This window comes from Saccopteryx bilineata, chromosome 5 (assembly GCF_036850765.1).
Source record: "Saccopteryx bilineata isolate mSacBil1 chromosome 5, mSacBil1_pri_phased_curated, whole genome shotgun sequence".
In the NCBI taxonomy this organism is placed as follows: domain Eukaryota; kingdom Metazoa; phylum Chordata; class Mammalia; order Chiroptera; family Emballonuridae; genus Saccopteryx; species Saccopteryx bilineata.
The window spans coordinates 75,838,638-75,865,049 of NC_089494.1; the positions used below are offsets into that span (position 1 = coordinate 75,838,638).

General features: G+C 41.4%; 1 protein-coding gene across 1 annotated transcript; it reads right to left on the minus strand.

Annotated features, from left to right (window-relative positions):
* Positions 1-16,727: 16,727 nt before the first annotated feature.
* TBR1 (T-box brain transcription factor 1) lies at positions 16,728-25,642 on the minus strand. The gene is made up of 6 exons (XM_066280439.1): positions 24,951-25,642; positions 24,232-24,386; positions 23,765-23,886; positions 23,058-23,216; positions 22,022-22,083; positions 16,728-18,980 (listed from the first exon to the last, which is right to left on the minus strand). Exons 1-6 carry the CDS (start codon positions 25,640-25,642, stop codon positions 18,134-18,136), a joined length of 2,037 nt encoding a protein of 678 aa, XP_066136536.1. The 3' UTR covers positions 16,728-18,133.
* Between the last annotated feature and the right edge of the window lie 770 nt (positions 25,643-26,412).

The window sequence follows — 26,412 nt, forward strand, 5'->3', positions numbered from 1 at the left end:
AATTTAATGAGTTTTATTTTAATTTTTCCACCAGAATAACTATTTTGGTTTAGGAGATCCTAGAAGTCAGGAGCAGACCCCAAAGCATCTATATAAGTGTAAAATTTCCCTGAAGACTCAATGTTTTCAAAGAAATCCACAGAGAAATGGTCAATGAATCACAATAGGAAAGTTCTTTCAGGGTCAGAGAGGTAGCATAATATTTTATTATGCTTACCCAGCTCATGAAAATTAAGAAATGATATGCAAAAATGAAATTCAAAGATCTGCCTGCTTCAGCCAAGAAACCTAGAACCTAAATCCTCAGGCCTTTAGAATTTCATATATCAAATTAAGGATTTATTGTCTTCCAAGGTTAAGTAGAGTATGGAACAACCCATTGGGCAATCAAGGATTTTTCACCTGGTGTCTCCTAAACAGTAGAGGCACCAGAATTGCCTAGGGGAGAGTATTGCTCCTGCACCATGTTCCCAACAGCCTAGATACCATTGGGGGCACCTCAGATGTCACTGGAGGAACTGAGAGAGATGTTTGGTGACCATAAGTCCGGGGGCCTCACCCTGCTTCAACAGAGCACCTCCACATTCATATTTACATGTTTTATATTCTGCATGTCACTGCACTTTGAAAAAGAATTGTGTTTATTAAAATACTTTAAAGTATGGAGATACTATCCTCCTTGGGAACCTTAAAGATACTGAAAAGTCATGATCTTTTGCTAATGCTTCTTTCCATTGAATGCATTATCTTAAAAATGAATTAGCTTCTGCTCTTTTCAGTTCATCTACCAGTGAAAAGAGTATGTTGATTATGTGGTAACTATAAATCTACCAGTCAAGACGGTAGTGCAGCTTATGTGGTAACTATAAAAAAATATTTTTTTGACACAGCAAGTTAAAAAAAAAGTGACCCTTTGATAAAGGGATGTACAAATTGCCAGTTATAAAACAGTCATTTGGACATTAAGTATAGTATAGAAAATACAGTAAAAAACATAGTAAAAATTATGTATGGTGTCAGGTGGATATTAGCTTATCAGAATAATCATTGTGTGAGTTATATAAATGTCTAATCACTATGTTGTACACCTAAAACTAATATAATATCGTATGCCAACTATAATTTAAAATTTTAAGTGACCTTTTTTAATTAAAAGCTATTGTATGAAAAAAGAAAACAAATTAAACTGGTTTCAAGCACTATAATAGTTTGCTTATTACCTGAAACCAAAAAACGGAGAGAAGTAGGTATTAACTAAATTCTACTCTATGGTGCTTTTTGATGTGTCTATGCAACAATTCTCTCAGAACATCTGAATAAATAAACATTTTGCTATTCTTTTTTCTTACATAGTGATGGCTTGGTTGAGCAATGAGGAGAGCTTTTATATCTTATCAGGTTGTTGGTTAACATAGTAATAAACTTTGTATAGCACTTCTCAATATATAAGGTGCTATGATATACATTATTTAATAATGAAATAGAATAAATGTTCATTTTTATAAGTACAAAAGAAATTATATATATTCTACATTCTTCCTTTCAATTTTTCAGCTTGTTTTAAATGAAAATAACATGTATTCCTCTCACACCTATAAGTAAAATTTAACAATCTAGAAAGGCAAGTAATACTTTCCTATGTTTTCTATTATACTGTCACACCATTTCTTACCCCAGGATGACACATTCTCCAAAGTCAAATTTTCTCTAGTTAATGAATACCTTCTTATTTTAGATAAGTATTCTATCTAAATGTCATCAATATGATCAAATCTTTTATTATGCCAAGACTGACATAGTTGGAACTGGTAAGAGGGTGAGGTAACAAATTCTTACATACTTAGGAGTAACTATAAACTGATACAACCATTAGCGCAGAAATTCCACTTTTTGGAACTAATTCTGTATCTCTCTAACACAAGTATACAGAGATAAAGGTACAATATAGCATTTTTACAATAGCACAAACCTAAAAACAACTGTGTGAACATCAGTAAGGACAAGTTAAGTGAGGTATAATTCATCCATATGTTAATAGTAAAGATGTCAAAAAAAATGAGATCAATATATAGTTAGACATACAGCCTAAATATATTGTTAAATGAAAAATAAACATTGCACAACAGTACACACGGTTTTTTCTATTAGAATTAATAGTAAAAGTCAGTTAAATTTAGTCAGGTTGATTTATTTCTATTTAATCAGCAGCCCCATTTGTCTTAACCCTGAAAAGTGTTTTATTAAATGGTTTCTAGCCTTTCTAAATTTACCTTCTTACTACCGCCTCTATCCATTTGATTTACCAAACATCAAAACTATTACCTATTTCCCCATGCTTCCTTACCTCCTGGACTTTGCTTATGACTTTTTCCCTGTCCAGAATCCCTTCCCAATCCCCGGGCTTGCACAAGTTCAGGCACAACAAGTATCACATCTATAAATAATTCTATGATTCCCTCAGCCAGGTGTAATCACACCATCCTCTATGATCCCAAAGGATTTTATCTGTGCTTCTCTTCTCAAACTCATCACTGAACACTTTCTATCTTGTAATACAATCTTTTCACAAATCACAGAGAATCCATATTTACTTCATCTTATAACCTCCATGATGCCTTGTAAAAGGCTTATCATAGTCAACAATCAAATAAGGCTTATTAAATTAAAATAATAGAATCAATATAGAAAGTTTTTGTTATATCAGTTTATCTCCAATAAAGAATCCCCATTGTTTCTGTGTAAAGGAGCTACTGTTCATTTCTCAAAGTTGTGAGTGTCCAAGAGTGGCAAAAGGAAAGAAAGGAAGTTTATCTAAACTACAATAACCCTAAACAGAGACATAAAATGTGGGTGTAACACTATCCACCATTACTCTTATCTCAACAGGCAATCCACAGGAAAAGAGAGGAGTGGTCAGACAGCATTTTGGGCACTATCAAGAAGGCTTTTGAAATACAGTAATAGCAGAGAAATCCTGAGCAGAGAAATCCTGAGCTTTGCTTCAGGTATTCCCAACCCATAAAGTTTACCTGGTAGGTACATGTTCACTAAGATTTCTATGAAATGAACTATTAAAGTGTTCCTTTTGATTTACAATAAAAATAAACTGAAATCTTTCATTTAATTGTAGCTTAAGGCTGCAAAAAGAGCAAGGATAAATAAAATTCATCAGTCTGAAGATTTCATTTTAGAAATATTTGTATTCTCCTTCTTGCCAAATTGTATTCACTGAAAAACAGATTTCATTTTTACCATAAACTTCCCTTTTTTGTTATCTAGTAATAAGGAGTAAAAGTAATCAAAAGATTGGCAGATGGAAGCAAATGAGAAGCAATGTACACAGATAATTCAGAAATAGGAAATGTCTGAATTTTTTTTCATTGACTATATATCATTTCTAGAAAGCATGTTAATTGGACAAACAAAAGAAGTATAATTCATACAAATAAATTGGAGATCTCAAAAAATTCTAACACAGTCTTACTTAACTATCTTAAAAGGGTCAATTCAGTATGGCTAAGGCAATTAAATCGTTTTAAAAATTATATAAAATCCAAAGCAAGGAGTAAGCTAAAAACTGTGCATTTGTTCTCTATTCTCTTTACAATTTCAATCTGGGAACACTTCTAAATTTAGGAGTGAGCTATAATAAACCATGGTCAGATGACTGCCTACTTCTTGAACATTAATAAATACTTAATCCCTGCACAGATGAAATATTGCATTTATAGAGTTGGATAGTAGGCAATGTAAAAAATAAGTAGAGTCAATAACTTCAACTTTTTCTTATTGGTTCTCTTTTATGTATTATTAAATCCCAGTGCCTGTAGATTTCTAAAGATTGGGAAAACTGAATTGTTTATATATAACAAAGCCTCTAGGACTTTTCTAGTACTTTAACAAATTCCAAAACATATTTAACCAAGTTTTTTCCTTTTGATCTTTTAAATTTTAACCATTTTGAGTCCTAGAGCAGGCAAATTTTCACATTCCAAATTATATTTCTCAGCAAAAAACAAATCTCACTTCATTTTATCCTCTATTTACTGTATAATGCTTCAACATTTAAACATTATGCAAAAGATAAGCAGATTAATTCTTGCTAACTTATTATTCTTAGGCATAATAATAAAAATATATCTCCAGACTCAAATGGAGCATGAATCTAAACAAAACAAAAACACAGAGTTTCTGGGATAATTCTATTGCAATATACTGAATATAACAACTTCTAAAATATGTAAATTAATCTGTGACTCAGTTTGCTGGGGGATGTTCACATCATGACTCAGATGGATGCAACCACTTGAATCACTTGGGGGGGTTGCCATACACTCTGAAGCTATCTAAGTAAGCTGCTTATATCTGGCCTGTATTAAGGGAAGAAATTTTCCCATCTAACACATTTTGGAGGTGATCCCCCCATAACCAAATTGAAATATGGTATATGGCTAGCATTGATATTCTGACCCGTCACCCTAGAATTATGTATTTGTTCCATTGGTTAGGACTATTCTGGATACTCTGGTATTTATTCTTTTGAGTATGACATCAGATGGCAAATATGTAATACTTCCAAGGACCTTCTAATTTCAGTCTATCTAGATAAAGGCTCCCTTATGGATAACTGTACAGTTTCCGGAAATAGCACTAATCATCATGTTTTAATCATGATAAGCTGAAGGAGTACAAATGCTTCTTATACACAGAAAATGAGAAGAGAGTGTCCTTCAGGTTTCTTTTTCTTAGAATCAAGGGGATAAATTCTCTGTTCTAAAACATGGGCATACTGTTAAATCTACGTATTTACATTTTCATTTTTATTTTATTTTTTTAGCAAGAGAGACAGACAAGAAGGGAGAGAGATGAGAAGCATCAATTCTTCATTGCAGCACTTTATTTGTTCATGACTTCCTCATATGTTCAGTACTTTCTCATATGTGCCTTAACCCGGGGGCTCCAGCCAAGCCAGAGACCAGGTGTTCAATCCAGCGATCTTTGGGCTCAAGCCAGCGACCTCTGGGCTCTAATCAGGAACCACTGGCTCATGTCTATGATACCATGCTCAAGCCAGTGACCCTGCACTCAAGCTGGTGAGCCAACACTCAAGCTAGATGGGATACCTCAGGGTTTTAAACCTGGGTCCTCAGTGTCTCAGGCTGATGCTCTATCCACTGCGCCACTGCCCGGTCAGTCAGGCTTACCTTAATTTTTAAGAAAGTTGTCATTACCAGAATTATTTTGCCACCATGGTTAATAGGGGGGAGGCAAGTCTCTCCCTTTTCTTTCATTATAAAAACAAAAAAATCAACTAAACAAAAAACCTAGAGGAGCAGTTCTCAGATTTTGTTGCACATTGGAGTCACGTAGGAATTTTGAAAAGCACTGATACCTGGCTCTCACCACCAGGCATTCACATTCTTTTTCCTTTGGGATGGGGTGTGAATCTGGGCAACAGAATTTTCAAAAGCTCTCTTGGTGATTCTAATCTGAAGCCACTGATCTAAAGAATCTGAGAAATTGGGGCTGTCCTCTTCTTTCCATCCAGCAGTGCAGGAGTGTCGAAAGAGGGAAAGAGGCAGTTGATGCAAAGAACCACACCAGCAAGTATGGGTTTGTTTACCCCCAAGACTAGAATGACTCCAATTTCAATAAATCAATATGCTTAGAGTAAGTATGTGTATGTGCATGACAAAGAGAGAGAAATGTCTAAAGTATCTGAAAAAAAAATAAGACTGAGTCTTAAATAAAGTAGAGCAATCGCAAAGAAAAAGAACTTAAAGACTTCTTAATTGCACATTATAACAGAAAGAACATTGTAAAGGACAGTCTCTCAGTCTTTTATATCCAAACATCCTTAATGCCACAAAGTCAAGTAGGGTATTAAATAAGAAGTGAGTTACTGAATATTCTGCCATTCTAGGAAAGAAGTATTAAAATGTAGAGATATAAGAGGAAACTAAAGACATTCTAGACTAATCAAATTAACAGTGTCACTATGGCAAAGATTTTCAAACTTTGAGTCACTATCCATCAGAGAATCATGAAATAAACTTACTAGGTCATAACCAGAATTTTCTTTTTGGCAAAACCGAATAGAAGAGAAAAACTATCAGAGTGGATCGAATGGGGTAAATATTTTGTGAAGCTCTTATGTGTATTTGTACATATTTATTACTGTATCAGAAACTTTGAAAACCACTGCTCTACAGTTAGAAACTTCGAAAGCTTAGCTCAGAACACCTGAATTCAAACTGCACAGAGAGTCAGAGGTCCACAAAAAACAAAGTCTTTTTATTAAAGCTTCGATCATGATTTCATTTTACAAATGAGGATACTGAAAATCAGACGTGAGGTGTCTCGTTAGCATCCAGTGTTTTCTCCTGTACCTTAGGAGTCGGGTTCCTTTGAGATCTATATTTTCAAAACAAATTTAATGCAGGTATGTTACATAGTAATTAGTCATTGCACCAACTACAAATTTTCTGTTATATTACATGAGCATTTCTTTGACATGGTGGCATTTTTACCAGCTTCTTACTCAAATGGAAATTATACTGTGTGCAAAGTAAGTGATTATGTTAAAAACTTTTTTAATTTAAAGACTCGATTGTAGTGCTTGAAATTATAGAAATGTTTTCATGGATAAGAGATCATTAAAAGGCTACAACTTCAGGCTCCGATAGGAGGTCCTCAAAAAGCACACAATCAAGACAGTAGCTAGGGCAGAATTCAAGAAGTGTCCAAAATTCGCCGCTCACTTTTATTGACTTTATGTTCTTGTCCTCCATCTCATAATGTTATACACACACACATTTATATTTTGAAAGATGATTGTAGAAACCTCACCTGTGGTGGTACAGTGGCTAAAGCATTGACCTGGAATGCTGAGGTCGCCAGCTTGAAGCCTCGGGCTTGCCCTCTCAAGGCACATATGAGAAGCAACTAGTATGAGTTGATGCTTCCCGTTTCTTCCCACTACCTTTCTCTCTCTCTCCTTTCTCTAAAAATCAATTTTAAAAAGTCTTTTTTAAAATATTATTGTATAGACGCAGAAAAGGCTTTCGATAAAATACAACACAATTTTATGTTTAAGACTCTCAACAAAATGGGTATAGAAGGAAAATATCTCAACATGATAAAGGCCATGTATGATAAACCATCAGCTAACATCATATTAAATGGCACAAAACTGAAGGTTTTCCCCCTTAAATCAGGAACAAGACAGGGTTGTCCACTCTCTCCACTCTTATTTAATGTGGTACTAGAGGTTCTTGCCAGAGCAATCAGACAAGACGAAGAAATAAAAGGCATCCACATCGGAAAAGAAGAAGTAAAGGTATCACTTTTTGCAGATGATATGATCCTATACATCGAAAACCCCAAAGAACCCACAAAAAGACTACTAGAAACAATAAGCCAATACAGTAAGGTCACAGGATACAAAATTAACATATAGAAGTCAATAGCCTTTCTATATGCCAACAATGAAACATTTGAGAACGAACTCCAAAGAATAATCCCCTTCACGATTGCAACAAAAAAAAATAAAATACCTAGGAATAAACATAACAAAGAATGTAAAGGAATTATATAGTGAAATCTATAAACCATTGTTAAGGGAAATCAAAAAAGATATAATGAGATGGAAGAATATTCCTTGTTCTTGGTTAGGAAGAATAAATATAATCGAGATGGCCATATTACCCAAAGTAATATACAAATTTAATGCAATTCCCATCAAAATACCAATGACATTTTTTAAAGAAATAGAGCAAAAAATCATCAGATTTATATGGAACTATAAAAAAACCCCAAATAGCCAAAGCAATCCTAAAGAAAAAGAATGAAGTTGGGGGCAACACAATACCTGACTTCAAACTATATTATAGGGCCACGACAATCAAAACAGCATGGTATTGGCAGAAAAATAGACACTCAGACCAATGGAACAGAATAGAAAACCCAGAAATAAAACCACATATATATAGTCAAATAATTTTTGATAAAGGGGCCAACAACACACAATGGAGAAAAGAAAGCCTCTTCAATAAATGGTGCTGGGAAAACTGGAAAGCCACATGCAAAAGAATGAAACTGGACTACAGTTTGTCCCCCTATACTAAAATTAACTCAAAATGGATCAAAGATCTAAACATAAGACCTGAAACAATTAAGTACATAGAAGAAGACATAGGTACTAAACTCATAGACCTGGGTTTTAAAGAGCATTTTATGAATTTGACTCCAAAGGCAAGAGAAGTGAAGGCAAAAATTAATGAATGAGACTACATCAGACTAAGAAGTTTTTGCTCAGCAAGAGAAACTGATAACAAAATAAACAGACAGCCAACTAAATGGGAAATGATATTTTCAAACAACAGCTCAGATAAGGGCCTAATATCCAAAATATACAAAGAACTCATAAAACTCAACAACAAACAAACAAACAATCCAATAAAAAAATGAGAAGAGGACATGAACAGACACTTCTCCCAGGAAGAAATACAAATGGCCAACAGATATATGAAAAGATGCTCATCTTCTTTAGTTATTAGAAAAATGCAAATCAAAACGGCAATGAGATACCACCTCACACCTGTTAGATTAGCTATTATTAGCAAGACAGGTAATAGCAAATGTTGGAGAGGCTGTGGAGAAAAAGGAACCCTCATACACTGTTGGTGGGAATGTAAAGTAGTACAACCATTATGGAAGAAAGTATGGTGGTTCCTCAAAAAACTGAAAATAGAACTACCTTATGACCCAGCAATCCCTCTACTGGGTATATACCCCAAAAACTCAGAAACATTGATATGTAAAGACACATGCAGCCCCATGTTCATTGCAGCATTGTTCACAGTGGCCAGGACATGGAAACAACCAAAAAGCCCATCAATAGATGACTGGATAAAGAAGATGTGGCACATATACACTATGGAATACTACTCAGCCATAAGAAATGATGACATCAGATCATTTACAGCAAAATGGTGGGATCCTGATAACATTATACGAAGTGAAATAAGTAAAACAGAAAAAAACCAGGAACTGAATTATTCCATATGTAGGTGGGACATAAAAGTGAGACTAAGAGACATTGATAAGAGTGTGGTGGTTACGGGGGAGGGGGGAAAAGGAGAGGGAAAGGGGGAGGGGGAGGGGCACGAAGAAAACTAGATAGAAGGTGACAGAGGACAATCTGACTTTGGGTGATGGGTATGCAACATAATTGAATGACAAGATAACCTGGACATGTTATCTTTGAATATATGTATCCTGATTTATTGATGTCACCCCATTAAAAAAATAAAATTATTAAAAAAATATTATTGTAGAGCAAAGAGAATTAAAGATAAAATTTAAAATCTGTTTAACTTTAAACTCAATAACAAAGTCTTTCCCAAAGAACTGGTGATGCAAGTAGAACTGTTTCTCATGGTGCGTGAGGCCTGAATTTCTTAGGTTCAGTACTTTATTTTTGTAGCTATACAGAGAAAGGGCTGATAGTGATATGATTAATAAGATATAGTACACTCAATGATATAGCCATTAAAAAACATTCCTTCTTAATGGTGTTGGCATGTATACTTTATCTTGCAATCTCAAGTCATTAAATTAATATTAACTAAGAAAATTTAATTTTATTTACTTCATTTTAAACATCATTATGTTAAACTTAAGTTAAGGGCAAGAAGAACATGAATTGATATTAGATGGTTCAAGGAAAGACACATAGCAAAACACAGCATGTCAATTAAAATGTATCAGGCTATAGAAAATAAGAAACCACACGTAGGGGACGGCTGTTAGGCAATGAGTGGAAGGACTATATTAAGAAAACTAGGCACTGACCGGATACCTTGGTTGGTTAGAAGAGCATTGTCCCAAAACGCGGAGGTTGCCAGTTTGATCCCTGGTCAGGGCACACACAGGAACAGATATGCTCTTGTCTCTCTCTCTCTATCCCTTCTTATTTTTAAAATCAATAAAGTAAACATTTAAAGAAATAGCAAAAACAAACAAACAAAAAACTAGTACCGGATCTTTCTCCCACTCCATTTATCTAGAAGGTTTTCTCAGGAAAGGTATATGAGAATATATCCCATGAAAAGCAATCCCATAGAAAGCTATAAACTTCATAAATAAACAAGCCAGCACAGAAATCCATGAAAGAAAAGCTGGAAGAAGGAAGGACATGTGAAGGAGCTGCAGAATTCATGACTTTTAATCACACAAAGGTCTAATTATGATTTTAAATAACCAAGAGAATGAAGATTAGTCTGTAATAAGGTGATTACATTTAGTTAGGAGCACACTGGAAACTGATTTTGAAGTCTGTGCAAATGAGGAAGCTGAATTGAAAAGGATCAAAGAAAGCATTGATAGATGGGTCTTAAGGACAAAAGAGCAAGGGTAAACGAAGTGTCTCACATAGCTAAGGATGTGATGGGTGCAGAAGAAAACCGAAATACCAATGAGGGACAAATATGTAATAAGTTGTCTTCTCACTAATACAAAAATAAAAAGATAACAGAATAAATATTGAGAGATGAAGTGATTATAGGAGTACACAAAAGAAAAGTTCATTAAAGAAAGCAATGTGAGAAAGATGAAATGAAAGAACATATTGTATCTGAGATTCGTCCTGAACACTTGACAATTGCTGTCAGGGAAAGCAGAAAAATTCTGACCTCATATAAACAAACCGATGAATTAGGCATAGATTTCATAAAGATTCAGATTCAAGAAGGTAGCATGAGAAAAAAGATTAAGTTAAAAAAAGGTTGTTGGCAAGCGAGTCAACAAGGGCAAAATGAGTGTCAAGGAGACAGCCGAGTTGGAGGAGGAAAGAACAAATTTGTTGAGGAGGAAGTCAGTATGTTTGACTTTCTCCACAGGAACAAAGCAGAATGTGAGCGTAAATTAAGTGGGTGAATCCCAAAGGTGAGTGAGCTTTAAGGATCATTTTGAATGCAGTCAATTTTTAAAAATATATAGTAAATTAAGACCGGGAGCAGGGAGATTTTATTGGAACAAAATATAAAGCATTCAGTGATAAGTAAACTGTGAAAGGATAAGTCCTCATTATAGTTTCTGTTTACTCAAAGGTAGGGACTGAGTAGTCAACACTGTTATTACTTGGTAAAATTATATCCAAAATTATAAATTTTTAATTAAAAAACACATCAGGTTATAAAAGTACTAACCACTTTTGAAACAATTTTAATTAGAAATAATAGTTTGGCCTTTAGTAAATTCCCAGTTGAGCAAGCATTTCAAAAAAACAGAAATCTATATAACTGAAAAGTTATCATAAAATGTCACTGTTGATTGCAGATGGCCTAAACCGAATCTATACAACATGTATGTATATTTTATTCACTGAAGTTCAAGAATGTTAAACTTAAAATATAGATATATGATAGCTTAATATTGTTAATACAAAGATTGAACTATTTAGAAAGTTATAATTCCACTAAAGAGTCTATAATCTGACAAAGGGGGAGAGATGACTTTGCAAATTCACATTTGCAGATACAATCTAGAAAGAAAATATTTCTTAATGCAGAGGGAGAACACATCCATATCCTGGAGCCTAAAAAAAATAACCTTTAGATGACAGAAGATAGCAAATGTTTGAAAGCTCAATGGTGTGCATATATCACTATTCAAAGAAGTTATTTAAAACATATACTCAATTCAAACACATATCTGAAACAGTAGTGCTTTCTATCATCTTTCAAAGGCAGTCTTACTTGTGCCTACAAGTGGAAGCGCAGCAGGCAGTGACATGAGAACTAGAAATGTTGTGGCCTGTATAGTATGCAGTCAAATGCAGTGCTCTACTTGTTTGCAATGGTTTTATTTTTTGACTAGTTTTTATCACACTTGGCATGAACAAGGGAACATGTGCTTTGCTAAATTTGAACTTTTAAGATGAAACTGAATTAACTGAGAACCAAAAAATTGCTTCTGAATTATCTTAAGATTGAAAAATGCCTTGCCTTTCATATAAGGAATGACAAAATAAAAGACAAATCTTGAAAAAGTTGAAATGTGAGCTAGGAAGATCCTATGGTTTGAAAACAACATTGTTAACTTTTTTCTATTTTTAGGAACCTGAAATAAGATAGCAATAAAAAGGCTTTTTCCCATACAGGACACTTCTGCTAACATGAAGATATGTACTAAACCAAAATCTAAATAAACCTAATATAAGCAGTATTTATTTTGTTGTATTTTTCAACCAGAAAGTTTCATTAATTTGCCATTCCTTAAAATTTAGTATAACCACATATAACATATTTTTATGTAAATACATGTATAGCATATTATATATATAAACATATTCATACTAAGTAAGTATAACCCTTGCCCCAAAACTTATAGTCTTCCCTTTTCCTACTAGTATTGGAACAAAATAACTATATAGGGTAAAATGAAAAGAAGCCTATCCCTAGAGATGCTCTTCCCTCCTAAATTCCCTCTTCCTCTTTATAAAAGGTGTACCAAGACACCTATATATAAATACTTTATATATAAAGGGAGTGCCATGTCATGCAGGTTTTTTTAAGAGTTGAAAGCCAAAATAATTTTAATATAAAATTCAAGTTATAAATCACAGGGTTTGTTTATAAGGAATCTAGTGATAAGTAATAGGTCAAACAACCTGAGAGAATCAGCTTGTGGTACAAGCTTCATTGCATTAATAATGTCACAGTTAGTATGTTTATTAAATTAAATATTACCAGCAAGGGTCTTCCAAATGCCATGTTCCTAATACTAGATTACATATTTATTTCAGAGTTAGCATAGTAAGAGGGGGAGCTATCACCAGAAGATCTATTAAACCACGGTTTTATTTTTTTTCATTGCTTTAATGGAACTATTCAAATCAAATTTTTCACGCCATGCCTTGAACACCACTGCAAACCATACTGTGAGTGTAAAATACATGCAAGGTGGATATAATCAGCTCAGATGAGACCAGTGCCTTGTACACCATCAAGTTTATTTTTTTTGTGAAAGCAGTGGGGTTTTCTTTTAGGTGAATATATTTTTAAATATGTTGCAGCCTAATTTACAAGCTGGAGACAGGAACCAGAAAGACACACAAATCTCAAAGCAACTGAATGAAACCAAGTATAATGCCTTTCATCTTGCCTAGTTTATCCCTTCTTCCCTGAGGGACTCTTATTTTACCTTGTTCTGGCAAGAGAAGACCTGACTGTCCAAAAGTAAATGGTCACCTCAGATTGTAACTTCAATTAATCATATTCATTTAGCATGCTCACAGAGTCTCAACTATGTTTTAAAAGACTGATGTTACCGATATTAGGCTAAAATTTCACTGTTTCAAAAATAAAAAAATTCATTAAGCAATTGCCTATATACCAGAGTAAATAAAATATTTTAAAATTTTAATGTGTTATCACTAGGATTTAAAACTGCTAACTTCTTCATAAGTAAGCTTGTCTAAAAATAATAATTGTTGCTGCTTCCTGTGGCAGAATCAAGACTGGTTTGTTTTCACACAGGATAAATTCTAGTTCTTTTCTTATCACCATGGCTAAAATGCCTACATGATAAAATAATATACACAAGAAAAAGATGCTGCCCCTGAGAACAGACTGAGCATTTTATAAATAAATCACCTGTGACCACAAATACGTTGCCCAAATATGGCTATACAGAGTTTTAAATTCTCCTGTTAATATAAATGGCCTGTATTCAACAAAGCTTTTGTTCCTAGCTTGCACCCTAAACAGAAAGCAGCACATTCTTGAAAGCTTCAGTGCTAAAAAGACAAATACTTATCATCAAAACAAGGTGGATCATGGAGAGATTTAGCAGCAGGATTTATACGAAAATGTAACTGCAGGAGGTAAGAGGGTCCAGAAAGTTCTCTATAGGCCGTATATTACTGCATTTCGAGAGCTCGGGTGATGTACAGAACAACCAGAACTTCTGAACAAACCGTTGGGTCAGTTTCTGCTAGGCCCAAAAACGGCTCTCACGCCCCAAATCCTAGCTGATCGCAGGCTTGCCTCCTCGCGGGAAGGCCGCGCCCTCTGGCCAGAGCCAAGGCCAAGGGCCCGGCTTGACCCGACTCCGTGGGGGTTGGAGCGGCCCGGGCTCCGGGCCCGAATCCCGCCTGGATCCTTGCCTGGACCCCTAGCTTTGACCCCCGGCCTGGCCGCGCGGCCAGACGGCCACGGCGCAGTCGTCGGTCCGATGGCCTCGGCCCAGGCCCAGGCCCAGGCGCGGGGACCAGGCTTCCGGAAAGGCCGCGCTCCGGCCGAGGCCCCGCAGACGCGCGGCCCGCTGGCCTGGCCCGGCCTGGGGTGCGCCCGGACTGCGCTGGGGCCGGCCACACGCGGCCTCGCCCGCGGGAGCAGAGCCGACCCGCCGGCCGGGCCGCCACCCCAGGCCGCGCCTGCCCTGTTCCCGCCCCTCGCCTCCACCCACCCGCGCGTCCGCTCGAAGGTCGAGTACCGGGGTCCGGGCCGCGCCCCTGGGCTGGAGCCGCGCCTGCCCGCTGCGCTCAGCCCCCAGCCAGAGAGGGAAGGCGAGTTAAGATGGCGCGGATTGTGAGTAGCCGGGAAGGCATGGGCCCCAATCGAGTGCTAGCCGCAAGCTCCCTTTTTTTTTTCTCTTTTTGAAAATACGCTTTTGAAAACTGAAGAATTCCGTTGTTAGCCGGAAGGAGTCGTCCCTCCCCGTCCTGACCCTGACCCTGACCCCTGCCCTCACTGAGATAAAGAGGCCACTCGTCATCTAGCCCGGGACGCGTGCCCTGATTCCCACCGAAACCCACGCCCTGTGTCCTTGGACCAGCAGCAGCTTCTCCGACACACGGACAACGTCACATCACTGGATGCCCAAGACTTCTTGGAAGCAAAGACAAACGATCATGCCTGAAACGGGCAGGAAAGCACACCGACTCCGAGCGGACCTCGTGGCTGCAAACTGACCTCGCGCTGACTCAGTCCACACGCAGGTGGTGGCAGAACCGCAAGGGAAACGGCCTAACTGTAGAAGTGCTTCCTGATACCGTCTTTCAGTAGAAATCACTGTGTTCCTGTGAAAGCTAGCTAAGGTTCCAAGGGCTTCGCTTGCGCGCTTGACACCGATTTCTTTGCCTGCGGCGCCTGTGGCCCGAGGGCGGCGGGCTCGCCCGGGCCGCGCTCCCGCACCCGCTCGCCGCGCGCGCTGCGGCCTTGGCCCCCGGAGCCTCCCCACCGCCCGGGCGCCTCCTCGGCAGCCCTAGGCGGCGAGGTCGCAGGAGCGCGGCCCGGTGGGGGATCACAAGAACACACTGCTCGACCTCACTCACTACCCAGGCACCATGTTTTGTACTTTTCGCCCTCCTGTTTAGTTCTTAGATGTGGGAAGGGAGGAAAACACAAAGAAAAATCAGTCATTGCTTTTCCAGATGGCAAACAAAATTCAGCGGAACGCCGTCTAGTGGCGAAATTGTCCAGGAAAGGCATATCGGTTTCGTTCCCCCCTCTAATTTTCATTTCAGTTGGAACTTTGAAACCTCTTTGCTTTTCTCAAGTTGCAAAGGTGAGAGGAGACAATCTCTAGATGATGGTAAATTTAGTCCCGTAACCTATGACTGGCACAGAATAAGTAAGAATGTTGAACCATTTTCCACCTCTTCCTGGATCTCCTTCCTCTGGAAACAAAGGACGAAAACCGCCTCTCCGCGAGGTGAAGACAGAGCTCGGCGGACTCCTTGCCTAAGACGCAGGGACCACCCACCACCACCACCACCACCATCAGCTGGAAAACCCACTTTTCTGCACGTGTTCCTCAGGGATGGGGATCTGGCCTGGGCAAGACTGGCACAGGGGTTCCACAGTAGAAAGGGTGGAGTGTTGCCCTCAAATACTGTCCCAAATTAAGTTTTAAGATCAGTGATTTAAAAAATGAGCTTCCACAAGTTGGTCACCCTTTTCCAACCCCGCCCAACACGCCCAAACCCAAAACCATCCACTCAAGAAATGTAAGCCATTCTGTGTTTGCAGTTATAGGTTAGCAACTCTCCTCCAAGGCCTTGTATTTTAAGGCCAGAATTTGTGACTTCTGCCTGAAACTGCGATCTACAGCCTACTTTGACATGCATTTAAATTACACCCTACTCTTGCTCAAAGTTCCATGCCTTATTTTGTGAAGTTTAAAGAAATTCTTAACTCCTTATTAAAGTCCCTCCTTTTTCTGCTCGAATTATTTCCAACTTCAGAGAGATCAGAGAGAGATGATGAAGTGCATATATTTTCCTAGGGGGGAGAATGAGTGCAACAAAGTGGAACAACTCATGGGAAACTACGTAACTATAAATAAGAAGGAAAAAGGAATTACTGACAGTGCTATAAAACAAATTTAATGGGAAAATGGGAAGTGGTTCCCATTAAGCAAACTGCCCCATACTGGAGTAGGGACTGGTCATTCTTCCTTAACCCTTAAAGTAATTGCCTATATTATTAGGTAAGTTATTCTCAAACTGTAAACTGCGTTCAAACACCATAGTGTTTTACCAGATTTATTTTACTTGTTATACACAGACGATACAAACGAGCAAAAAACAAAATGTTTCTCAATGGAGTGTGTACTTGTATAAATTATTCAGTTCACAGACAAAACGAAACAAATATAAAATCACAACATTAGATTTACAGGAAAGCCAAAATATACACACGTTTAGACCCTGAATTCCTATTAGGAAAAATCCCCCCATGGACTGGAATCTATAGTGAATATTGTGTATGATGCATATTTCACATTAATTTTAAAATACAAAAAAAGTATAGGTTTGCTACACAACATTAGAAATCCTACTAATCCATTTCCAGGGGGATAAATGCTCCTTATCAAATATAACAAGACTTGGGGGGATCAGTCTGACTTGCGATTAATGCTAATGTTTTCCCAAGGAAGTCAAATTTCAGCTGTTCCTAGGTGGCAGGGAAATCATTTTCAAAACTAAAATGCAGTAAAATATACAACTCACACAATTCATCTTCACTAGACTACACTATAGTTACCAACAATTCAATCATCTATATCATTAGTGAAATATTCATTACAAAGATTTACAGCATATAAAGGTGGAAGGGGGACTGAAAAGATATTCAGAAACAGTTTGTCAGCATATTTGGCACCTGCACAGACCAGTAATGAATTTGGCACTTTGGGGAAAAACAAATAAGGCAAAATAATATTGCTATGTTGAGCTATTCTATTTAGAAGGGGGGGGGCATACAACTGCAGTTAACTTTGCTTTGCAGGCATCATGCCATGCCACTTAATCGACTTGCCTATGAACAGACACCTATCCTTTGCAGGTGTGTGGTCGGCTTCTCCTTAGCTATTTGTGTGCTTTAGGGCACAACAATTATTTCATGCAACGGATTGAGAAGTGAAAAACTCATCATATCTATCAAGTATTTCAGGTTTCCAGAGCCTCTTAGAATATTGTTAATTATCTAACAAGAAAAAAATTAAAAGGGGGAAGTTGATGGGGGAAAAGGTGAAGAAAGGAAAAGAAATGAATGAAAAGGTTAAGCATAAACTGGTTTTGTGCCTTGACAATGAGAATAAAAACTAGCCGTTCGTTACAGTAAATTAACACTATATACAATCATTTCACAGGCTTTGTTCCACTAAAAGTATTAACATCCCTACCATCCATCCATCCATCCACTCGGGGATAAGAAAGGACGCGCTGGGTGGGTCCAGGTTCTAGAGTCAACATCCTATGGTTAATGGTGAGGCCGAGACTGACGGGTCGGAACCGCTGCTGCCTGACAGGACGCCCCAGGTCTCCTGAAGGGGAAGAGTGTCATTACAAGAAATAGAAGGAGCGGGCGAGAAAAAAACGACGGGGAGGAGGAGTTGGAGGAGTATAACTTCACAGAAGGAGAGAAAGTAGGAAAGCCAAATGGTTTACAGCAAAATTGAAGGTCGGTGAGCTAACTGCAGAAACTGCTGTGCAAAAAAAAAAAAAAAAAAAGTTAACATCACACTCGGAGACCTGTACTCATTCGCTGCAGACGGCGACCGAGGGTCAAAAGAAACGAGCCAGGCGGGTCAGGAGGAGGAGCCGGGGGCCGGAGGGGCCGGCCTAGCTGTGCGAGTAGAAGCCGTAGTAGCCGCCCAGGTCCTTGGCGCAGTTCTTCTCGCAGTCCCGCTGGGCCAGCACCTCGCTCTTGAGCGGCGACGAGCTCTCGGACGCGGGCGTGTCGGCGGGCGAGATCCGCCGCCGCTTGGCTTGCTCGTAAATCCCGGAGTCGCTCGAGTCGATGGACTTGATGGAGGAGGGCGTCTCGATCCAGCTGGAGTCGGACAGGTCCTTGGGCTTGGCGTCCTCGGCGGCGCCGGGCGGCAGCGGCGAGCGCTCGGCCAGGCCCTCGGCGTCCTCGCCCAGGTAGGGGGCGGCGCCGGGCACGCGCGCCGCGCTGTTGGGCCAGCAGGGCAGCACGGCGCCCGCCTTGGCGCCGCAGTACTGCGGGGGGCTGCGCGCGCCCCAGCCCGACGCGTCGGCGTAGTAGCCGAGCGGGCGGCCCGCGCAGCCGGCCGCCTGCAGGGGCAGCGCCTTCACGCCCGCCGCCGCGTACGAGAGCAGCGTGGCCGCGTTGCCCGCGAAGTCCGTGGCCGTGTCGTAGGCCGAGGCGGCGAAGTCCAGCCGGTTGTTGGCCGGCGTGACGAACCAGCGCTGCGGCGACGGCGCGCCCGGGTCCTCGGCCTGCTGCGGCGACAGCAGCCCGTTGGTGTGCGGCACGCTGCGGTCCGTGCCGGGCCCGGGGCCCGCGCCCGCGCCCGGGTGGAAGCGGGCCTTGGCGTAGTTGCTCACGAACTGGTCCTGAAGGAAGGAGCCGGCCATCGCGTAGCGCGCGCCGGGGACGATCTGCGAGCGCGGGGAGTCGTTCGGCGAGGGGGTCAGGCGGTCCATGTCGCAGCCGGTGTAGATCCTGCGAGGGAAGGACAGAGAGAGAACCGACGGGTGGCGCAGAGGTCCCTTCGGGGGACAGGAGGACAGGCCACCGCTTTTCGCCCACCCCACACTCCATCAGTAACTTGCCATCCAGGATGAAGACAGACACAAAAGTCGCAGATCTGCATCCTTCCCAAAATAAGTCGTGACATTAAAAAGGGACCAGTTTGTCTATTCAGGGACCTATTTTGGTGCTTATTCAAGAGGTAGGCTTCCCTGATCCCCTGCTGTCTCACTTGCCGAGTGTCCAGGTGACAGAGAGAGGAGCACAGCAGCGAATTCCCATCCCACATCTCTAATATGCGTACGTATTATAGCAGATTAACCCAGAGACTAAAGTGCTATTTGTCTGGTGGGCCTTTCCTCTGCCGTGAGAGTTTCTGAGCCAGATTTCTAAACAGCTAAATAAGGTACCCACTCTCCGCCCTTTTATGACAGCTTTTCCCCTTTTGACATACATGCGGGCCGTCCAGGGATAACCATTAAAAACTGGCCTTTACCAGCCTTCTGAGACCGGAAGATGGCTGCTGGACGCCCCCACATCCTGAATGTCTTGTTTCCAGGTGTGACCCTTTAACCCCCACCTCTACCAATACAAACAAGAATGACTACTTGGAAACAAAGTCCATAGTCAATAAAAGTCTCAACTCTTTTACAAAGAAAAAGTATCCTTTACTCTGACCATCCCTGTCCAGTCTTTGATTCCCTTATTGGTAAAAAAATTAAATTTAATTAAATTTTAAAATAAACCTTTGGGGCAAACTCTTACAGCACCGGTATCAACCTCTTCCAGGCAATGTCCCAATAATAGCTGCTACCCCTTCCACACCTTAACCAGGCACAGTTGTCTAGGACTATACTGAGAGTGACTTTTCTAACCATTACAATAATCCTTGGAGTTAGATACCATTATTATCCCCACTTGACAGATAAAGAAATTGAGGCAAAGGGAAATTAAATGACTTGCTCTATCAGTAATTGCCCAGGCAGTAATTGTGTTACTGGAAATTACCTTAGACAAAATAATCAAAAATTAACTCTAGGCCCTGAGCCTAGAAAATCCCATTAGAATTGGGAGGAAAACAGATTGGATCAAGACTAGTAGAAGTGTTTTCTCATACACATATAAACATGCCTCTCTTTGTATTGAGATCACAGATAAATGTTTTAATCTTTAATCAACAGACTGTTTTGAAAGAGAGCTTCATTCTTGTCAGATTTTAAGCCTTTGGGAAGAGATTCGCTGATGACTCTAGTCCCCCCTGAACTCCTATGGCTCACCTTGTTTCTCCAGACGTAAGCCCTACCCAAATAACCAACATAACAGTGGAAAAGGCAAGCATTCTACTCTTCCCTAACCCCTCAAAAGCTAAAATATCAATTCATACAGGTAAAGAAGTTTTTATGAAAAATATTTAGTGATTTAAGAATGAAAGGGACATAGTTTTTCCAACAGAAGTCAGCCAGAGGAGGACCAGGTAAGGGTTACTCTGTGGCTGTTCAGGTCCCTTTTGCTTACTGCACAAAATTTCCCTCCTGAAATTTAATTCCAGTTTTAAATAAGAGAAGTAGAGGGAGGCAGAAAGGGAACATAACCTGCAAGATGCAAACATCTTCTCTGTTTACCACCACAATACTAAAAAAAAAAAAAAAAAAAAAAAAAAAAAGTTACAGCTTAGATGCCCATCCAGGTCCCAACCCACTTGGGAATTACTGAATTGATTTGTGTAAAATAAAATGCTTTGGAACAGATGTTCACAACAGAATTCAAAGCTCAAAATCTACAGGACACCTTAGAACAGAGACTAGTATCTCTGGTCTCCTGGGCCACACACACTTTCCACTGTGCTGGGTCTACTTTTTTAGATTGTGATGAATAGAGTAGTCAAGTTTTATTCTGGGGAATCATTGGTGAGGCTTGCTTCCTTGGAATTACTTTTGATGGATGTACAAGATGCTTATAGGAAGTAATATCAATGACTCTTGTTTCAATTTGTTATAAAAATATCAGGAGGGAAGATTCATATCTACTTAGAGGTGGAATAGAAGTGGCCACTTGCCTTTTACTCTATAAATTTAATCTATTTCTAGTCAAAGACATCTTTAACTTTGTAGCGCTATCCCAAGCATGTAATGGAACCATGAAATTAAAATTTATGTACCCTTCCCTTCTGTGTTCAGAAATAAGTGTGGGATCCCCATAATTTGGAGTTAGATTCTGCTATATAACCCTACCTGATCTCTTAGGCACTATACCAGGACTCTCGAGCAAGAATGCTCAAACAAGCACAGAAAGCACTGTTTACACCTCCTATTTCCCCCAGAGGACAGCATGTTCACAGGAAAGAAACAGGGATAGGTAAGGGCGGCTTGGAGAAAAGGGAGCCAACACTTTTAATTAAAACACACATTAGAGGAAATATTTTCTCTCTTAAAGCTTAGAAAGAATACACAGCAACAGCACTCAGGTCTTTCCCGAAACCTGAAATGACTGTTCGAGTGACTCTGCTCATAAATTTGCCTGTGGTGGGTGCACATTTTATTCAGTCCATAGTAAACTTGCACGGGAAAAGCTATTACACAAAACTTGGAAATGGGTAAATAAAAGTCACATATGCCAAGGAGACTCTAACAACTGCCAGAGCCACATGCACTTTCAGGCAGAATCGGCTGGTTTCAGACACAGACAATCTGAGCTGAGCATCTGCAGCGCCACATACAACTCCCGCACCCGGGAACCAGGGCAGCTCCCCCTGCCAGCCAGCCAGCCTCAGAGGCCCGCCAACAACTTGGTAATTCAGAAGACAGCTAAAAGTAGAAGGAGGAAACCTTTGACCAAAACTACGGAAGTGCAAAGCCAGAAGGTCACTAGAGAGAAAGGGAGCCGACAAAAGGGAGAGGGAAAACAACCTTGTCTTCACACATTTTAGCATCCAAAAGCCTTGTATAGAACAATCCACCTTTGACCTAAAGTCCAATTCCACAACCCTTTGAGAAGGAAGGTGCACAGTTACTTACGTGTCATAATTATCTCGAAATCCTTTTGCAAAGGGGTTGTGATCTATTTTCAGTTGTGTAATCTGGGAAAGAGAAAAAAATTAATATAATCTCACCTTCCATACAGGAGGATTGGGTGTTTCAGGATATATCATCTTCCACTTTTTATAGGGGCTTAAGGCCTACAATTCCATCAAATAGCAGGGTTTCCCTAACTGGAAAAATTGAGGGAATGGATGAAAAGGGATAAAAAAAAAAAAGAGAAAATTATTATGAACCTTATGAGGAACATCTTTAAATTAATAATGCCTTGCTTTCAGTTCTTCTATGTTCTAAATTGGATCAAATGCACATTTTTAAAATGCTAATTCCACACAATACACATACTCAAACAAAAGTCTCTAGGGGGTACTTGAATCAATCACTAAAACTGCCTATTTTAAATGTTGCACCGTATTTTTAAAAAGAGGTCCCTTGTGAGTCACGACCTGAAGCCCATACAAGTTGCACCTCAAAATCAGTTTTAGTTTTGCAAATGCCAAAAGGTTCAAGAGCTAGAAAACTCATTCCATAGCCCACAGTAATTTAACTCATTGTAGTTGCTACATGTATGAATGTGGGGCTTTTTGATCACCTCAAAAGTGATGTTTGCTTTTCAGCATCAGTTCTGAGACTTTGAACATATATATTTTAGATAATGCCACAGATCGCCAACGATAAAATGCAAGGGGAAATATGCTTGTTTTCTAAAGTGAAGAAGGCTTTAAAAAAAGAAATGCTGATTTAAATCTGTTCTAGTTTGAGAACTAAATAAAAAATTCGAAACAGGAAGGGGCCTAAAAATACTGAGCACCTCAAAGGTGTCCCGGGTGACCCGTAACGGAGACGAATAGGAAGCGTCTTTTCCCACCAGCTAGGTATTTAGGGAAGGAGCGCAGCAGGCCCCTAGCCCTTCGTCTAAGGCTCCGCAGAGCCAGCTGTTGCAGATGTTAGCGCCCGAGCCCGAACTGGCAGGGGGTGCCCGCCGCGCGCCCAGCCCCCAGCCGGGCGTCCTTACATCGGTGTTCTGGTAGGCGGTGACGGCGATGAACTGCGTTTCGGGGAAAGTGAATGTCTGCACGCGGCCGGGCTGGCTGGTGTCCTCCGTGCCGTCCTCGTTCACTTCCACCACATGCAGGCGGGGCTGGTACTTGTGCAAAGACTGTAAAACCACCATCTGTCCCGCAGAGAGAAAGAGAAATGCCGGGGACGCCTGAACGCGGGCGGTGTGCGCGGGGCTGCGCGCTGCGGGCGCGCCGAGGCCGGCAGGAGCACGCCCTAGGCTGAACGACCGCCGGGCTCGCCTGGCTGGTGACCCGCTAGCGGGGCGGACCAGCTCGCGCTCCTCCGGGAGAGAGGATCGTCGGAGCACTGCAGGAGAACCAGCCCCGATCCCCCGATTCCCAGGGCCCTTGTCCTCCGTTAGCGAGGAACGAAGATTTTCCCAACCTGCAGATTCTGTGGCTTTCCTTCTCGAAATAAACCACGTATTTTTACTTGGTTAGGTCGTGAACTCAGAAATCGGGCAGGGGGAGAGAAGAACAACTTCATAAATCATTCAATATAATTTTGGAGAGTGGAAATAGAATTTTAAAATCTTTTTAATGAAGCAAAGAAACGTGTATTCAGTTTCTCATGCTGATTTAAACTAATGAACTAAATGTTGGTGGGGGCATGGGACTGCGCGTGAGAGGGAGAGAGAGAAACAGCTCTGGAGCCACTGACCTGCCCATTGTTGTTTGAAGCTCCTTTGTTGTTTGTAAGTTTTAATTTTCCAAAAGAGATTTCTTGGCGCATCCAGTGAGCCCCCGTGTTGGGGGAATCCGGATGCATATAGACCCGATTTCCTAGAAGAAGAAATACGTTGTTTACACAGCACCCGGCACTGCCCGGTCCCAACTCCTCACGACGTGGGAACACGTACGCACACACCTTATTCCGCCGTGAGGCCCATTAACTGGGGCTTTTTAGGCCGTGCTTTCTTCCTATTAACTGGGGGTGATTAAAATAGCTTTTGCATAATCCTCCCCCTTCTCACCGCTCAGTCTCACTGTCCCCTTATCTCCCTCGTTTCCTTTTAGAAGTCATAGGCTGATCGTTTTAAAAGTCGTTCGAGCCAGTCCACAAAGGCTTTAATTAATCATTCTCACCTAAATAAGTGTCAGGAAAACGTGTTAATTGGAAGGACTTGCCTTGCACATTGGTGTCCGCTTTGCCGCAAGGAACCCATTTGCCTCCTTGAAACCTCCAGTGATTGGGATCCGCCAAAATCACATCCACAAAAATATTGTAATGAGCCGTGGGATCGAGACCAGAAATGTTAAAACTTAAAAAAGGAAACATGCGCCTATTTAAATTAAGGGGGAGGGAGAAAACAAGGGAGAAAAACATAAATGTTAAAGATTAAATGCAAGAAGTGCGGCGCCAGATAGCAAAGCAAAACTTGTTCTCGAAGCGTTGGTAGGAATGTTTGCTGGGTCGGAAAAGGGGTGGTGGGGAAAGGAGTGCGGCCGAGGTCGGGGTCGGCGCTGCGCTGGAGAGGGGGTTCGGCAGGTACCGCTCCCTGTCCAGGCGGACGGCAGGGTGGCGACCCGCGCTCCCACCTCTCGTGCGTCCGGCGTCCCCCCCCCAGCGCGCAGCCGCCGGCCGGGGCTGTCCCTCGCTCCCCCTGCTCCGGCCACTGGCTCCCTTTCCGACCCCCTTTCCAGAGAGGGATCATCCCCACCCCCCACTCCCAACACGACCGCGGTGGTTCTACCTTCCTCGTCCCCCTTTTTCAAAACCAGCCCACTCTAGGGAGCCCCAGAGCCCCTTCCACTCCGCTCCCGACCCCACGCCGTCGCGGGCGCTGCGGTCAGAACTTGCCCCCGGGCTGCGCCTGGGGCAGCGGCAGCCGGGAATGGAGCATTACCTTCCCTGCTTGGTGATGATCATCTCCGTTTGGTGACGGTGAAATTTCAGCCAAAGGGGCCTGTTGCACAGGTATACCTGCGCTTTGCCGGGCACGAGCCCGGGCTGTGTGGAGGAGAACTGGTAGAACGGAGCTCCTTGGTAGGAGTGGCCGTACTGCTGTGGGTAGGGGTAGCCGGCCGCGGGGTAGCCCTGCGGTGAGGAGTTGGACAGGAGGCTGTTGTAGGCTCCGTTGGTGATGACTGGGTGGTGGGCCATGTAGCGGCTGGGGCTGCCGATGGAGAAGGCGGGGTGCGCGGGTCCGTGCTGGCCGGGGTACGGAAACATGGCACTGGGAGCAGTGGCCGCAGACTGTGGCTGGCTAGACTGAGAGAGGAGGTAGCGATCTGCAGCAGAGCCATCGAAACTGTGACGAAGCTCAGAGACCCCCTCCAAGACAGGAGAGAGTTTACTTCTCTGGACGTCCCCTGGTGAGTCCTTGGAGTCAGGAAAATTGTCTGTATCTGACTGATTCGTCATCCCCCTGGTAATTTTTTTCAAAGGTGAACTTCTCTCCAGGTTGTCAGTCGTCGAGATAATGGGATGTTCGTGCAAGACAAGCTCAGATCCGCCTGAATGTGGGTAGCTGCTGCTCACATTGAGAAATTTCTTGGAGAGCATGATAGAAGGAGAAAGGCAATGCTCCAGCTGCATAGCTCTAGAACCTGAACGCTCGCCCTCCTGTCCCTGGTTTTTAAAGTCCTATTTATCATAAACTAGAAATCCACAGACCCCCTCACTAGACAGAAAGCACTTCATCCAGCAAATGCTTCTCAAAGGTTTGATTTACTTTTTTTTTTCCCTGGGAGAAGAGATTGGCCAATTGACACTATGCAGCAATCAGAAAAGGCTCGCTCACTTTTGATCTTGCTGCTTGTGCAGCCGATGAAACGGCTGCTGCCATTGGTTAACTGCTGACAGTAATTTAATTAGATAGACATTAATTAGGATAATCACCTGGCTCCTGGTCGCGACAATCATGGCAAATTGAAGGGGATGATTTTATTGTTGGCTTGGGGTGTGTGTGGAATGTGTGTTAGTTTTACGTGAGCACTGTTGTGTCACCTTTAAGCTTTGTGACCACTGCTTTAGGAAGATTCAAAGATGTGCAATTTACTAAACATTTTTCTACACCACCACCCCTCCTTTCGAGCTGAGGGGCGGAGGAGGGAATTCGACGATGCTAGGAGACTTCGGATCTGAATGAGCCAAATATTCAGTTGAATGTAACGATTTCAAGTGCAAAGTATACAAAGCACGAGCCGGTGGCCTCTTCTCGCCCTGTAAAAGTTCCAGAGTCTGTCTTTTCCAGTTAATACAGAAGCACACAACACCTGAGCCAGTTCTTTGTGAGCAGGTCCTGCGTGTCTTTAGCGACCCCCACCCCAACATACACCTAGTAAATACATAAATAAATAGATCAT

Excerpts from the sequence above, each read along its gene's own strand:
- TBR1 (XM_066280439.1), bottom strand. The coding sequence starts at position 25,642 with ATGCAGCTGGAGCATTGCCTTTCTCCTTCTATCATGCTCTCCAAGAAA. Across the intron at positions 22,084-23,057 it reads CCGCCTACCAGAACACCGAT|ATTACACAACTGAAAATAGA; the intron begins GTAAGGACGCCC and ends TCTCTTTCCCAG. Across the intron at positions 18,981-22,021 it reads TTTCGAGATAATTATGACAC|GATCTACACCGGCTGCGACA; the intron begins GTAAGTAACTGT and ends CTTCCCTCGCAG.